Raw genomic sequence first — 16,191 nt, 5'->3', positions numbered from 1 at the left:
TTGTTTCCATTTTTTGGTAGAGTTACTGTGAATGTTTTAGTCCGTATCTTTTGGTGCATGTATGTGTATGTGTCTGTTGGGTGGATATTCAGGAATAGATCTGCTAAGGCATAGAGAATATATATCTGTTTGCAGCTTAGGAGTATTTCCAAGCACTTTTTCAAAGGGCTTGTTCCAACTTCCACTCCCGCTAGCAGTGCATAAACATTTCAGCCGCTCCACATCCTGGTCTCATGTGATGACACCAGCCTTTTCATTTCAGCCGTTCTGGGGGGTTGTGATTTCAGTTTGCATCTCCCTAATGACTCATGCAGCTGGACACCTTGTCCTGCACTTGTTCCCACTTGCACACCCTCTGTTCCAAGGCCCAGGGTGGGAGAATGCAAGTGAGGTCTTTGCTCACCAGAAACTTCTGCTGTTATGAGGATCTCGACCTCGTCAACCTAGGACTCAAAGTTAATCACAGGACAGAGTGTAATTATGGACAGATGAGCACGTTGCAGACGGAGGGTCTGAGCAGTGAGGTCAGCTACCTAGGGAGCACCTCTTGGAGAAGACGGGTTGGTAGGGTTGCTGGGAGGAGCAGAGGAGCCAGGCTGTAGCTGGTGAAGGGGCAGGGAGAGAGGTGGGGAGGGTCGCTGGGTCACTGCAGGAGGACACTTGTCCTTGCTCTAAGGGAAGGGAGAGAGCCCCGGGAAGGCTGCTGTGAGTAGGGCAGTCTGGGTGGGATGCCTCTGGGAGGCTAGGAGAAGCCCCCACCAACACTGCCCATCCCCACCTCTGTGTCCCCCACCCGCAGTACATGTACTGGACGATGCTGCAGCAGCTCACTCACCACTCTGTCAATGGCTGCAACTTGCGGCCGGGGGACCTGTTGGCTTCTGGAACCATCAGCGGGCCGGTGAGTATCCGATTGCCTTGGGAGCTGCTCACGTGGAGCAGCCCTATTCCCCGTACAGACCAGAGGGCCCTCAGCTCACCCCGAGAAGGGACTGCAGCCTGAGGCTGGTGGATCTTACAACTCGTAGCCTCATCCATCTCTGGGTGCAGAAGGGTCTTCTTTTCCAAATTCAAGAGACTGGAATTTGGGAGGAATGGGAGGAATGGGAGGCTGCGTCTGTCTACTAGGGGAGAGTCAGAATGCACCCACCAGGATCACGTGGCCCCACTGCTTCCCCCAGACCCCTGCACCACTGTAAGCCCTTGACGACTTTGGGGCGGTGCACGTACCAGTCACTTCCTGCAAGGTCATGAGTGCGGCTCTGTTTGATGGGACATCTCTTCCCAGTGGGAGGGGTCAGGCATAACAGTCTCGGGTAAGCTGCAGCCCCCGGAGTGGGCGGGGCCTGGCAGAAGGGGCGTAGGCATGCTGGTCCAGCATTCTCCCGAGACCTGACAAAGTGAGCAGGGCAGGGTGCCCTGCCTCGAGGACATTTCCCCAGGATCTCTGAGGACCGCGGGGGTCCCCTATCCCTGCCCTGAGCCCCCCGGCCTTGCTAACCTCTGTACACACTGGCTCCAACATGCTCACCACGGTATAAATATGTCTGACGCTTTCTTCCCTGTCCTGTTATGAAGGAGCCAGAAAGCTTTGGCTCCCTGCTGGAGCTGTCGTGGAGGGGAACGAGGGCCGTGGAACTGGGGAGCGGCCAGACCAGGAAGTTTCTGCTGGATGGGGATGAAGTCATCATGACAGGTGGGGGTGACCCAGGCCTGCGGGCACTGTCCTAACCATGCGGCGCTCCCGTCTGGCTGGGAAGCCATCTGTCCTAACTCGTCCCCACTCTGGCCTTCCCAGGTCTGTGACCTCTTGCTCTGTCCTTTATCACAGCCACAGCTGCCAGGGATTTTCAATCTGAGTCTCCCCAGCCCAACAAGACTGCAGAAGTCCTGCTTTGTCTCCCTTTTCCCCGAGAGAAATTATAAAACAATGTCAGGTTCTCGTTGTTCTGGACTTTGCAGGGCAGAGACCCCGTGCTCTATGACCCTATGCCCGTGACCCTGTGCCCTGTGACCCTTTGCCCTATGACTGGGCTGAGTTGCTGACTGAGATTTCCCAGCAGCCCGTATCGAGGAGGCGGGGGCACGGCTCACATCTTGGGGGGCGCTTCTGCCCGCCACGTATTATCGTGGGGTAGGAGAGCGCCGCATTGGTCGGACAGACTCAAGTTGGCTGCCCAGATCCACGCTGGCTTGTGACCTTCCTCAGGTTCTTTACACTTTCTGAGGCTCAGTTTCCTCATCTTTAAAATGGAGTTAATGTTACTATACTTAACCTCACAGCATAGTCGTGAGGAAGACCCGGTTCACTCCTTCAGGAGACGTTTCTGAGCACCTGCTGTGAGCCCCATACTGGGGTTCTGATGGTGACCCGGACAAGTGCAGGATCTGCCCTTCTGGGGTCATGTTCCACTGTCACTGCTGCACCATTTTACAGGTGGGAAAATGAAGGCCTGACAGGGGTTAAACAGCTTGCCCAGGGTCTTGCAGCCAGTAAGCAATGAAATCAGAGTTCCCATCCAGGCAGCGTATCCCCAACTCCTAACCCCTCTTATAGTGTCTAAAGCGCCTAATAGGGTGCATGTAACCTTGTGAGTGCGTGAAATTGATGACAGTCTTCACCGTTGTCCTCCTCGTCATTGTGGTAATTTCCAGAACCCCCTTTGGAGAAGGCCCGGCATCATGACCCGTCTTAACAGGAGTGCCCACATGGAGTGTGTGACCAGCGGGGCCTGTCTGCCCTGTAGGCAGGTTAAGGGAGCGCCCATCCTCAGCACTCACTCCCCACATCCTGCTCTCTGCCGGCTGACTGCACATTTCCCTTCGCATGTCCTATTGGCACCCCCACTTCCTGACCCTGTCTTGGTACCCCTGACTCTGCTCTGCGGGCTGGAACCGTTTCATCTAAACATCCTGCTGAGCATCCTTCTGAAGCTTCCTGCCGTCTCTGTGCCACTGGCCTGGTCTGACCTGCTGTGTCTGGATTGCTGGCACCGCTTTGCTCCAGCCCCTGCAATCCCTCCTGCTCCCGCTGCCTAGAAAATCGTCCTTCAGTTCTGCTTTCCGCCTGCAACTGTTCTGCTCATGATCTTCTCGTGGCTCCCTATTGCCTGTTTCCTCAAATTCACACCCGTCCCGCATCTGATTCTGCTCTCCCCACGGAGCCTCATTCTACTACACGACCCCGCTTTCCCTACGGCCTGCCAGCCCTTGGAATTAAACCTGGCTCAGCCCAGATAGCGGCTTCTTTAGTTGCTCAGGGGGAATCAGCCTGTCTGTCCTCTCCACTAGCAACTCACTTGAAACACAGAGTTCTGGCTAATTGTACGCGCGTCTGTTTCTATGCTTGGCCAAGAGCTCCTATTAGTTTCCTCTGGCTGTTATAGCAAATTACCTCAAACCTGCGAGCCTAAAACAACAAAAATTTACTCTCTCACAGTTCTAGAGGGCAGAAGTCTAAAATCCAGGTGTTGGCAGGGCTACACTCCTTCCAGAGGCTCGAGAGGAGGGTCCATTCCTGCCTCTTCTGGCTGCTAGTGGCTACCGGCGTTCCTCGGTGTGAGGCTACATGACTCTAACCTCTGCCTCATCTCCACGCTGACCCCTCTGCTTCTGTCCATCTGATTCCCCTCTGCTTGTCTTATGTCACACTTGTGATGCCTTTAGGCTCCACCCAGATAATCCCCTCATCTTATGATCCCTAACTTAATCACATCTGCTGAAACATTACCACATAGGGTAACATTCAAAGGTTCCAGGCATTAGGACTCGATACCTTTGGGGACGATTGTTTCACCTACTCAGGGTTCTTAGAGGATGAGGTTCGGGTTTTACATCTCTCTGCAGTCTGACTGTGTGCCAGCCACATACTAGGTGTTCAGTGTGGTCGTTGGGAGGTTGATTAAATGAAGTGGATTAAGTAGAGAAGATACAGGCAGAGCTCAAGACAGCAGCAAATGACACCCAGAATTAACCAGTTTTGCTCCTGCTCTTTCGGCAGCCCTAGAGTATCCTTTCTAGTTCCAATTTAACTAATGTTTATTGAGTATCTGCTGGGGCCAACGGTGTGCTAGCCGCGTCTGCTTCTGTGATTTCATTTCATATTCGCGGTAGTCCTTGGGTAAGGTCACTGTCCCGATTTTACAAAGTAAAACATTTAGGTTGAAAGAGGTAGGTTACTGGCCGAAAGTCACACACTGGTGAAGCCAGGATGCAGATTGGGTCTTTGGATTCCCTTGCCAGCTTTGTGCCAGAGTTCCTGTGATGCTTGCAGGCTGGTTGTGGTTCTGTGGATTGAGTGAAAGCGTTTTCCAAAGTTTTGGTTTGAGGACAGGAAGGGAGGAGTTAGGGTGGGAGAGGAGAAAGTTGCAGCTTCAGCTGTCTCTTGTCACCATAACTCAGACCCGTCACCGTATGTTCTACATCTCAGCCCCCAGCTAGATCGCTCTGGACCCGCAGCTGTCCGGGGCCTGGAAGAGAGGAGGCTGGGACTTAGGCAGATGGAATTTACATGTGTTCTTGGCATTTGAGCCAGAGGAGGTGGGAGAAAGGAGCCAAGATGCTGCGAGGGTCACCCGTTTGTATGTTTGTTTATACGATGCCTTTCTCCAGAAGGATTTATGGAGGCCAGGCAGAGAAATTCAAGAAGGGCAACCCCTTGGGTCTGAAGAAGCACATGTTGGCCGGAGAATAGATTGGCGGAATTCCCTGGAACAAGCACAGAAATGATAGCTTGGCAGTAGAAGAGATATAAGTTATATGTCAATAGAAAGAAAAAGAAAGTTTCCTACTGAAGGGGATGCCTGGCAAACTCCATGGAGTGAACGTAGCTGAGACCTGGGCTCTGCGCTTACCTGCAGGGAGGAGGGGCACGTGGGGACGTGGACCGGGGGTCGGGGTGCCAGCCGTGTTCCCTTTGCTGAGGTCGCAGAGTCAGTGGAGTGCTGTGCCCTCACCTGCCAGGACCTCTCAGCGAGGTTGAGACACTCCATCCAGGCCGTCTGCTTGCCGGCTGTGAAATGGGGAGGAAGCAGCCAGCCCTCCTACCCGGATGGCTGGTTGGGAGGTGAGCGGTTGTAATCAGGCACCCGCACTCGGGAAGCAGGCAGGGGCTGTTCGCTGCAGGGGCGGTGCTGCTGTAACCCAGGGCAGGAAGGAGTCGGGGTCGGGAGGGCGAGAGAGCACCCATCGTTGAGGGCAGGAGGAGAGGAAGACAACACTCATCGGTGTGGGCGGCTCTGGAGGAAGAAGGCTCTCTAAATGCTGCAGCTTGGAGGGAGATGCTTTGATAGATGATTGATGAATTTCTGCCAGGTTTTACTTGAATAGGCCTTTTTTCCCCAGGGACACAGATATGTCTGAACGTTGGGATTCAAAAGTGATGGGAAAATAATGAAACCAAGCAACAGAATAGGCAAGGATGTTGCTCTGGACAAAAGGTGACTCAGAGCATTAAGGGTCAACACGCAGTCGCAGGGGTGTGCCTCTATGATGCCGGGAGGGCGAGGGGCTGGTTTGGGCTGTCGCCCTAGCGTCCAAGCTGCCACCTTCCCAGGGAAGACCAGTGGTCTGGACGGCCCATGCAGGGAGGACCAGCTGGATGACTGGGCAGGTGGGGAGAGGTGGGAGGAGACAGGCTGGGTACGCTGTGCTGAGCTGCAGGTGGCCGTGAGGACTGTCCCTGGCTCACTGGGAGGGCTCGTTGAGCTGTCCCTGACCCCATCTCCGAAAGCTGCCTTCGGTCTCAGTGTTCAGATGGCTGGGAGTCCCCTCAGCAGTGAGCTTCTATTTATTTCTCTCGGTTGCTGCAGTCTTATTTTCCCTTCTTCGCCCTGGGTAGCAGAAGGTCTAGCTCCAGATTTGGGGCTCGTCTCCAACAGGTGAAGGGGTCTGGTAGCGTAACGTGAGGTCACAGGCATCCCTTGCAGTGGCCCTGGTGTCCACTGAGGGCCTGGTCGCCATCACCTCAGCGCTGCCTTGGCCCAGGGCCCTTGAGAAGCATCTCAATCTGAGCAGCCCCGGGGCCTCTGTGTAGGGCTGGCACTCATCCATCTATGTGTTTCTGTATATCTTCTCACTGGAGCCACCAGAGAGCACACTTTAAAAAAAAAGTTTTCACTGTCTTACTGCAAACTCCTCCATGTTACCTTGGTGCCTGCAGGTTAAGGTTCAAACTGCTTAACGTGGCTTCTCAGAGCCCTCTGTAATCTGGCTTCTCGGGAGTCCCCACATAGCAGTTCCACTGAACAAATGCCTGGGTCTCTGTGCCTTTGACATGCTGTTCCCTCTGTCTGGCTCACACTTTTCATTGTGTCTCCCCTGGTGAACTCCTACCCACCTGTCAAGTCCCAGCTCCAATGTTCCCTCCTTGCTGCTCTCCCAGCACCTCATAGACTTTTCTCCCCTAACTCGTATCTAGACCGGCTGCTCCCACTAAACGGACCCTTCTCAGGTGCAGGGACAGGCGCCTCCTCCTGTCGGTCTTTCTGTTGGAATGGAATTGAATGAATGAGACTAATACTCGCTGAGCATGTGCTCTGTGACAGATGCCTTGCTGGGGCTTTCCCCGAGAGTTTCATCGGATCCGCACAACTCTGAGAGACAAGGCGTGCTGCTCCCCTCTGCAGATGAGGGGGCTGAGCTCGGAGGTTAAACAAGTGGCTCCTACTCACCCAGCTTGTAACTGTCCTAATCGGGGGGAGTGAGGAGGGTATAGCTTGGTGGTAGACTGCGAGCCTAGCATGCACAAGGTCCTGGGTTCCATCCCCAGTACCTCCATCAAAAATAAATAAATAAATAAAAACCCAATTACAGACCCCCCCCAGAATAAATTTTTTTTAATTTTAAAAAATAATTTAAAAAAATAATAATTGTCCTAATGGCCGACACCGAGCATTTACCCTGGGCCAGGCACTATTCTCAGAACTTCCTCTGTGTGAACCCGTGTCATCTTTACAACAGTGGGTACTGTCATTAGATCCATTTCCCAGACAAGGAAACTGAGTTCCAGGGGGACCCAAGGTCAGAGAGCCAGGAGGTGGAGAAGCCAGGCTTTGAACTCAGACAGTCTGGCCTCAGGCTAATCAGCAGACCTAGGATCTGAATTTGGAGAGTCAATCACCCTTCGGAAAAGCCGACGAGCCATCCTTGCTTCCGGGGGTCTCGGACATCGGGTGGGCTTGGAGTTCCGTCTCGGTGCTCCTGCAGCCGGCCCAGCTTCTGGGGGAGGGTTGTTTTTCTGTGAAAACTACATATTTGTCATTCTGATGGCACCTTCCTGCCTCGGGCCCAGCTGGGTGCTGACTGGCACTGTGGCTGCGTGGGCTTTGGTCCCCCTGAGCCCAGCGGCTCCAAGGCTGACCCTGATCCTCCTCTGTTGCAGGGCACTGCCAGGGGGATGGTTACCGCGTCGGCTTCGGCCAGTGTTCAGGAAAAGTGCTGCCCGCCCTCTCGCCAGCGTGAGGTTCTCTGCTGGCCCGGAAACAACAGGCTTGAGCGCCAAGCCCTCCACCTCCTTGGGGACACCGGGGTCCCCTCTGTGGCTGTAGCCTGGTTCTTCATTCAGTAATAAAGCCATCGTGCCCCGTCTCCACGCTCTGAGCCCAGCCTGCTGTGAGTGTGCAATGTTTACTCATATTCTTGGTTTGGTCCAGTGGGTCAAGGCGTGTACCGCCTCCTGTGAGACATTCATTTATTTGTTTCCTAGTTTTCATTTGTGAGGCCGAGGGTCCATGTGGGGCTTTCTCATCAGACATCCCCTGCCTCCCAGTATTCCCTGGAATATGGAAAAAGGATGCCACCTGTATTAGAGTCCTCCGGAGAGACAGAACAATACAATCCTATATACAGTAGGATGTGTATAGAGAGAGAGAGACATTTATTTTAAGGAATTAGGTCATGCGGTTGTGGAGGCTGGCAAGTCCAAAAGCTGCAGTATGGGCCTGCAGACTCGAGACCCCAGGAAGAGCTGCGGTTTGAGTCTGAAGGCAGCCTGCTGCAGATCTCCCTCTTCCAGGGAGATCACGCTTTTTTCTTTTGAGGCTTCAACTGATTAGATGAAGCCCACCCATATTATGGAGGATAATCTACTTTATTCAAAGTCCACTGACTTAAATGTTTATCTCATCTGAAAAATACCTTTACATCTAGACTAATATTTGACCAAATCTCTGGGTGCCATTGGCTCAGCCAAGTTGACACACCTAAATTCATCCATCACACTGCCCTTCACCTTCAGTATTTCTTGGGGCTGACTAATGGGTATACATGAGGTGGAGAATTCATTCAGCGTGTTATAAATCTTGGGCAGAGCCCCAAGTCATGGGTGCACACACTTGAACTGTGAGAGAGCAAAAAAAGGGCTGGGGACTAGCTAGCTTTTCTCTCCCTGGCAAGCCCACCAAAGTCAGGAGAGCAAGCTCTGCCCCTTCTCTGCTCCACCCACTGCAAACAGGCAGCCCTAGTCCCAGCCTGGTTCCTGGTGACCACAGGGGAAAAGGATGCCCAGGGACTCAGCAGGGCCTGGGAGGACGATTGAGCATGTGGAGTCTACCCCTCAGACCACTGTTCATCCATTCATTCATTCACCAGTTCTTTACATCAGGCTCTGTTCTAGGCACAAGAGGTGCAGTGGTCACAGAAGAGCCCAACGCCTGCCCTTGTGGTGACTACCTCCTAATGCAGGGAGACACACAGGGAACAAATGAACAAGGAGAAGGTGCATAGCATGACAGATGGCGACAGGTTCTACGAGACAGTGGGGGACATGGGAGCTGTAATAAACAGGGTGGTCAGAAGAGGCCTTGGTGCTTAGGTTCTTGGTGCTTTTTTGCAGAAGAACTGAAGGAAGTGGGAGATCAAGCCAGATGAACATCTCAGGGCAGAGTGAGCCAGGCAGAGGGCCACCTGCCAGTGTAAAGCCCCGAGGGTGGAACATGTTTATCAGTTCTAAGGAACATTGAGGAGGCTGGTATTTCTCACTGAAAGCATTTTGGGCCCAGCAAGTCTGGAATTTGTATGGCAACTCCACAGTGTCACCAGGGACCCAGGCTCCTCATCCTCAGCACGTGGTTTTCAACCTCAAGGTCACCGCATGGTACAGAAGGCTGCTGCAGCTCCAGCCAATACATCTAAGTTCCAGGCCTGCAGAAAGGGTTAGGAGGATGAAGGGCTGAAGGGTCCTCCTTCTAGCTGAGTTAGGTGCCCTTTAATCAGCCTTCCTGGGAGTCCCATACCATACTTTTCTTTCATTTTATTGAACTTAGTCACAAGACCATACCTCATTGCAAGAAAAGCTGAGTTTATAGTCTTTTAACTGAACACATCGCTTCTCCAGTTTAAAATCAGAGATTGGTTGCTTAAGAAGAAGAGAATTAATCCTCAGGGGGCAACTAGCAGTCTCTGCCACACACAGGCTGGGAAGCCTCGTGCTCCAAAGCTAAGCTACTCTTGCGCAGCTGATTTTATTTCATGAAACTGCCCTGGGGCCACATTCTCAGATGCTTTGCTGATTTCTGTAGAAATCCCGTAGAGTCACCATGGTCTCCCAGTGCCTTCCTACCTACATAAGCTTGATCTCAACATGTATTCTCTGAATTTGGAAGAGCAAAGCCTTCCTTGGTTTTTCTCCCCCTGAATTCCTGGGGACTTGTGTTCCCAGGACCACGTCTGCTCCTGCTAACTCCACTGAAATCCCTGTTCTCTACCCCGTGTTTTAGGATTGTTCCCTTAGCTCTGTCTCCTGGCATCCACCTGCATGAGTGACCCATGTTCTTTTCCTTACCTACATATCCGTAAAGGGCCACTGCACATAGCAGATCTTTGCTGGAGGTCCCTGGTCATGGGCAAAGGTCATCGGAAATCATTATCAGTCCACTTGCCTGCTGGCACCGGAGAATGCTGATGTCAGCTAGGGAGCTCGCATGCTTATCCTCTCACTGTGCATTCTAGCTTAGGGGCTGGTGGTGCTGGTGAACCTGCTGGATCTGACCCTGGAGTCCGAGACACACACGAGATGGATGTTAACGGGAGGATTCTGGTGCAGGCTTCCTCCAACAATGACTTTCCCTTGACCTTCAGCATCATGAGCCTCTTCGTTTTCCAGCCTTGATCTCCAGAAATTCCCATTGCCAGCCCCAGATGACGAGTGAAGTCGATGATCATTAGTTCGAGAACTGAGCTCACTGAAACCTATCTGTGTATAATGACAATGAAATAGACAAAAATGGTACCCATGGCCAGATTTTCTCTTTTTAACAACAGGATGTTAAGGACAAAGGGCACTTTGACCAGATGGATGGAGCTGACAGGTCTGGTGATGAGCACCCCCAGGCAAATTGGCTGTAATTATCACTGTATCTTCCTTATTAATTCATGGCTCATTCATGCTTCCTGCTTTAACCAGTGGCCCAGGATAAGTGGAAAGGGATGAAAGAATATGCAACTGAGAAAGAGTTTCACTGCTTTCACCATGGGATGTCCCTGCCCTGCACCGCTCACTCACGCTGGTTTACCTTTGAAATGCCATGTAGAACTATTCTGAGGATGAGGGTAGATTTGGGCCAAGACAATGTTTTTGGGGACAAGGGAACGTTAGGATTTAAGTATCATAAGTAATAATTATCTCAAAAATTCCTGACACCAAAATGGACCTCTAAAGTGGTTATATTTTTAATTTTCTTTTCTTTCTTTAGTTTGGAAGCATGTTCCTTTTAACAGCCCCAGAAAAATGAATGTGGCTAGGTTGTATCCCAGACTAAAAATTTGTTTTCTGTGTATCCGCCTCTCTCTGTGTCTTCTCAGATACCCCCAGGGCTGAGGGAGAGGCAGACAGCGACTCAAGGAGTCACTGATCTATGGGAGGTGGACAAAGACTGCTGCTTGCTTGAGGAGTCTGCATTTTGTCTGTTCATTCTTGGATTTATCTTCTGCTTTTAGAGAGAAACTGAATCAGACTGAGGCCAGTCTTATTTTGAGCCTGTCTGCCAAGAGCACACAAAAGCTGGAACAATAAGACCTTTCTTAAAGCGGGGTCTGGATGGAACATCTCTGTGTCTCCAGGGGACTTGATCCCGGAGATAGATACGCTATTGTCTGTGATGTTAGACAGCTCTTGTTCATGGAAAGCTCTTTAGGACATAGAACGATGCCTACCTAGCACAGAGTAGGCACTCAATATATATTTATTAAATAAATGAATGAACATTTTGGAGGTTATTGGGGACAGGGATTACGTTGTATTCATAGGTCCACCCCTATTTGGCCAAGAATACACGTGGAGTCCCGCTTCTGTCTCAATATTTAAGCGCTGTAAGTCAAGTTACAAACTGTTGAGTACCTTCTTTTCTCCTACCTTGGCATATACGTTTTCATAATGAGAAAACAAAAATCTCAGTAAGTGGCCTGCAAACAGTGAGATCATGATGCCTGGACTTTCCCTGGGATGCAGCAGAGGGAGCCCGAAGGCTCAAGGAGAGGGGAATGCTGGAGTGTCTGTTGTTTGCACTATTTCAGTCGCCCCAAGACAGACTACCCCGGAGGGCTCCAGGGACAATCCTTTCACCAGAGCATCAGGAAGGCATTAGGAGCGGGGAGGGTATGGCTCAGTGGCAGAGTGCGTGGCTGTTAAGCATGAGGTCCTGGTTCAATCCCCATTAAAAAATGAAAACCTAATTACTTCCCTCCTTCTCCAAAAAAGTATACAATGCTGTATTTCAATTGTATCTCAGTAAAACTGGAAGGAAAAAAAAAGAATGATTGAAAAAAAGAAGAAGGCATTCGGGGTGCCCCAGAATTCTTGAAGAGCTGTCCTTTATAGCTTAGAGATAATGGTGAAAGGCTATGGCATTTGGTCTCTAGATTTCAGTGGTAATAATGGGGTTCCATGGACCAGAAGGGTCCATCAGAAACATCCCTGGGTATTTTGCCATCCTTTTTATTTCCCTGAATCCTGCCCAAACCCTGTAAATGCTCTGTCATTAGACCCTGTGCAGCTTTGGGTGTGCGTCTCGTTCCTGCTGGGATGCTGACAGATGCAGGTCCCAAAGACAAACTCCCCAGGAGGGAGGGCGAGCCTTAGCTGATGACTATAAAAATGTGGGGATTCAGGGGGAGGGCTGGTATGGCTGAGGCTGTCTGTCCCTCTGGATGCAGCCAAACTGGCTGTACTGTTTGGACAGAATGACCAGGCATGGGAATGTGGACCAGGGAGCTTAGCTCAGGCACTTCTCAGCAGACGGGGCCATAGACACAAGAGGGCATCATACACCGCAGGACCAGCCTTCAACAGCGAGACTGTGGGGCGTGAAACCACACTAGCGGGCACACCAGGCTTTGAAATTCTCTCCACCTGGTGTTTGGAAGCAGGACCAGTTCCTTCTGCATTGAGTTAGCCTCTGAAATTCTGGGACTGTTTCATGGGAGAGACACACAGGTCTTTCAATTCAATAAGAACATGTAGATATTTGAGCAACTAATTAGAAAAAATGAACTAGAGATGATGGGAACTGATCTACCAGGCTGGGAAAACCAGTGTCCTAGTATTCATGTCAGTCTATCCGAGCATCCTGGGGTTACATTTCTGCTAGCGACGGTCATTCTAATTTGCTGCCTCTGCCCGTTTCTGCTACCTCACACGTCCCTGCCCTACTACCCCTTTCCAGATTGCATTCCTTCACATCGCCCACCTCCCAGGTGTCTTTATTGCCCCCAAATACCACAGCCACAAGGTGGATTGTGTATCAGATTTTACTGAGGGTCTGGAGTAACATGAAGGGACTGTATGTAGCAGAGCACAGAACAGGCAACAACTTTAAATTGGCCACTGTCTGGAAAGTTCATCACCCATTCCTTGCAGCAAGGAGTTTTTCTCTGATCATATTTTGCCTTAAGTCCTGGATTAGGGCCAGCGCCACAGGCCTCTCTCTCTGATGCTTTTATTTGCTCTCTGCCAGCTTCCAGTCTTCAAAAATTCTCCTTTCTTTTGCTGGATAGTATCTCTCTCCATTCAAAACCCCAAACTTCATCTCAGCCAGCTAGAACTGGTGAAGGTGCTCTGATTACAAAGGACAGCTCCCCCATCTGTTAGCAGCATAAAGCAGCAACAGAAGCTTGAAATTTCAGTTGTGTTTTCCCCCATAATGTGATCAAATGTGTAGCTGGGTCTCCCTCCCTGATGTGTCTCTAAGGTGGAAGGGGTATAATTTAAATATTTATTCTCCACCATCTGGGAAAGCCCTTAGGGTTCATCATATCTCTCTTTTGCTTTCTTTTTTATTTTGAAACATGTATAATAGGAAAAATGAAAGCAATCCAAGCACTTAATAATAGGAGTCTGGATAATTATGTACATACACTGGATGGCATGGGTTACAGCCACTAAAATGATAAATGGGATACTGTAGCAGAAACATGCTTATGATGTGATGTTAGGAGATGTTGCTCTAAATTATGTAACTGATGGCATTTATGAAAAAAACATATCTCGCATGTTGACAAGGATTAGAAGAGCACACATGGGCACACAATGGAAATCACTATCGTCTGGAGGCTTGGATTAGGAGTGATTTTGAAATTTTCCATCTTTTCCTGAAATGTTATTATTTCCCTTTGCCACCAAAAAAAGAGTCAAGAGATAAGGTGGGAAATATTAGCAGATCTAGGTGTGAAAAAGAATTAATTGAGACCAAAGGATCCCCAGGGCAGTGCTTCTCAAACTTTAATGTGCATACAAATCACTTGGCGGATCTTGCTAACAGACTCTTGGGGCCCACCTCCAGAGATTATGACTCTGTGGGTCTGGAGCGGGGTCCATGATTTTGGATTTCTAACCCGCTCCTTAACATTGCAGACGCTCTTTGTCCTTCATCATGGTTTGAGTAGCACAGCCCTCGGGCAGCCTGTGTTTCACTCCTGAGAGCTCTAAAGTATCTCCAGGTGAGTTCTTCAAGACCTCTTCTTGTTCCCTGGGATCTGTTATTAACTGCCTGGGAGTTGGCTGTGACTGACATTGTAAATCCATGCCGATGAGCTTCTCACGGAAGCGCCTGGTGTCTCTGAGGTAGGCTGCAGAGCGTAGGCTGCCGCTGGGTCGGAGGCAATGTTCAAGGTCCTTGCTCTAGGCCCTCCCCTCACTCAGAGCCTCCGGTGCACCTTGGTCCACGCCTTTGCCAACTGTCCCTTTGTGCGTCCCACACAGTGGGGGGAAATGCTGGCTATGACCTGGAATGCCGCTTGAACAGCTGTGGCCTTGTTCATTTTCAGGAGTCACCTAGTGGTGACAGTGCTTTGGAAACCCATTTCCCAGGTGACCTGGGATGGAGTGAGACCCATGGCTGGGATGCAGATGATGGAAAGGGAGCCTTGAACTTCTCAGCTGCAAGTTTCTTCTGATGGGGATGGCAGGCATGCTTGGGAGGGATGGAATAAATGCATTCAGACGGAGGAGTTCAAGCGGTCTAGTTTAACTTCATATTGTGTTTGTGGGACTGCAAATTACAATGATAATTATGTAAATGAATGGACACCATATCCCTGGAGGTCAGGTGCTGGGAGAGGTTGCTGTGAGTATTCCTCTGACCAGGGGTCCTAACCAGGAGGTTTGGCCTGTCAGAGGTGGTCCTGGGAAGTTGAGAAGAGCCCAGGGTTCCAAGCTCTGCAGGGAGTGGGGGAATATAGAACCTCTACTCCTCCCAGCTCAGACCCCTGACTTCTCCTGGGGGTGGGGGGTGGAATCAAGAAAAGACACTAATGTTTGCCATGTTCTCTCATTTCATCCTCACAACAACCTTGTGAGGTAGATATTATTCTCCCATTTTACAGATAAGGAAATTGGGGCTCAGAGAGGCTGAGTTATTTGAGGTCATACAGCAAAGAAGCAGAGGAGTTGGACTTGGGACCAAGTTTGTGGGGCGCTGGTTCAATATTCTTGCTGCAAGATCATAGGTGTAGGTGATGAGGTGGGAGGGGTCAGAAGGGTGGGAAAAGAGGGAGAAGGGAGGCCCCAGGAAGAGTCATTATCACAACTTAGTCCTTGCTTCTCCCCAGGGCACATTTACATTCAAAGCACTCCCCCTCCCGTCCTTTCATTCCCATGAGGTTTACACAAAACCAAAAAGGCGGGGCTTTTCCTCCCCATTGTAAAATGAGGGAACTGAGGCACTGAGAAGTCAAGTGACTTGCTCAGGTTCACAGAGCCTTAGAGTGACTGACAGGACTACACTCCAGGTCTTCCTGTCTTATATTCACCTCCTAGACTGTGTGCTCTCAAGAGGTCACTGGGTGAAATAATTTTGTGTGAGGAATAGTTAGTAAAAAAAAAAAAAGTATGACCAAAGCAGATGATTTTTAAATTATGACCCATCCACTGGGTGGACTACTCTGCAGCCAGTAAAAATGATGGCTACCAAGAGTGTTTGATGAAGCGAGAACGTGTTCATGCTCTAATACGAAGTGATACAACATCATGCACATGGTATGAAACTGACTTTAAAGAATACGTGTAAAAAAGGCTGGGAGGAAATACATCAGAACGGCGGCTCTGGGAAGTGGGATTACACGTGTTACTCTCCCCCTTTCTTTGTATTTTTTTCTGTAATTTCCCGAACTTCTAAAATGCACATTTCACTTATAACAGGAAAAATATACCCCTCTATATTTTAGTTTAAAAAAATACTGCTGGGAAGCAGCCCATGTGCCTTTTGTGAATTTGGGGGAGACTCACGCCTTACGCTTCACCACCTGCTCCATTTCTGGCCCGTTGCGAAGGGGCTTGGGTTCAGGTGGGACATTGGGGCTGGGAGCCTCCAGGGCTAGTGTGTGTGCTACTTTGCATGTTAAGGGCAAGAGTCTCCTCAAAACCAGACCACTGCTGTGCGACGGTGGGTGTCTGTCCTGCGTCCAGTTCCACAAGGCGCACAGGAGCGGGGGAAGGTGACCGCCCCATGGTCTCACAGTGATCCCCCAGACTGGACCTCGGGCCGCCTGCTCTTATCCGCAGACTGTCCCACCACTGCAACACCCGCAGTACCCAGCATTTCACTCTGATGCTCGTGTGAGAGGCCCCGGGGCCCCAGATCCATCCTGGCCTCCATGGGCTGGCGGGCCGGTGGCCCGGGGACACAGAGGCGCATCCCGGGGCACCCCTGCCCGGCCAGCTCCGGGGTCTCGGTCCCGCCGCGCAGCCCCGCCCGCGCC

At 50.8% G+C, this 16,191-nt stretch overlaps 1 protein-coding gene across 3 annotated transcripts in view; it reads left to right on the top strand.

Moving 5' to 3' along the window:
* FAH (fumarylacetoacetate hydrolase) overlaps nucleotides 1-7,604 on the top strand; it is a 31,809-nt gene extending 24,205 nt beyond the window's left edge. For 2 of the 3 annotated variants that reach the window (XM_006208801.4, XM_015243174.3), the window contains exons 12-14: nucleotides 800-901; nucleotides 1,579-1,696; nucleotides 7,382-7,604. In XM_006208801.4, the coding sequence (XP_006208863.1) occupies nucleotides 800-901; nucleotides 1,579-1,696; nucleotides 7,382-7,461 (300 nt within the window). In that variant the 3' untranslated portion in view covers nucleotides 7,462-7,604. The remainder of the gene's footprint in view (nucleotides 1-799; nucleotides 902-1,578; nucleotides 1,697-7,381) is intronic. The other variant, XM_031691768.2, reaches the window with a different exon arrangement.
* Nucleotides 7,605-16,191: the final 8,587 nt, after the last annotated feature.

Source organism: Vicugna pacos, chromosome 27 (assembly GCF_048564905.1).
Source record: "Vicugna pacos chromosome 27, VicPac4, whole genome shotgun sequence".
In the NCBI taxonomy this organism is placed as follows: Eukaryota; Metazoa; Chordata; class Mammalia; order Artiodactyla; family Camelidae; genus Vicugna; species Vicugna pacos.
This window is presented reverse-complemented; position numbering and strand designations above follow the sequence as displayed.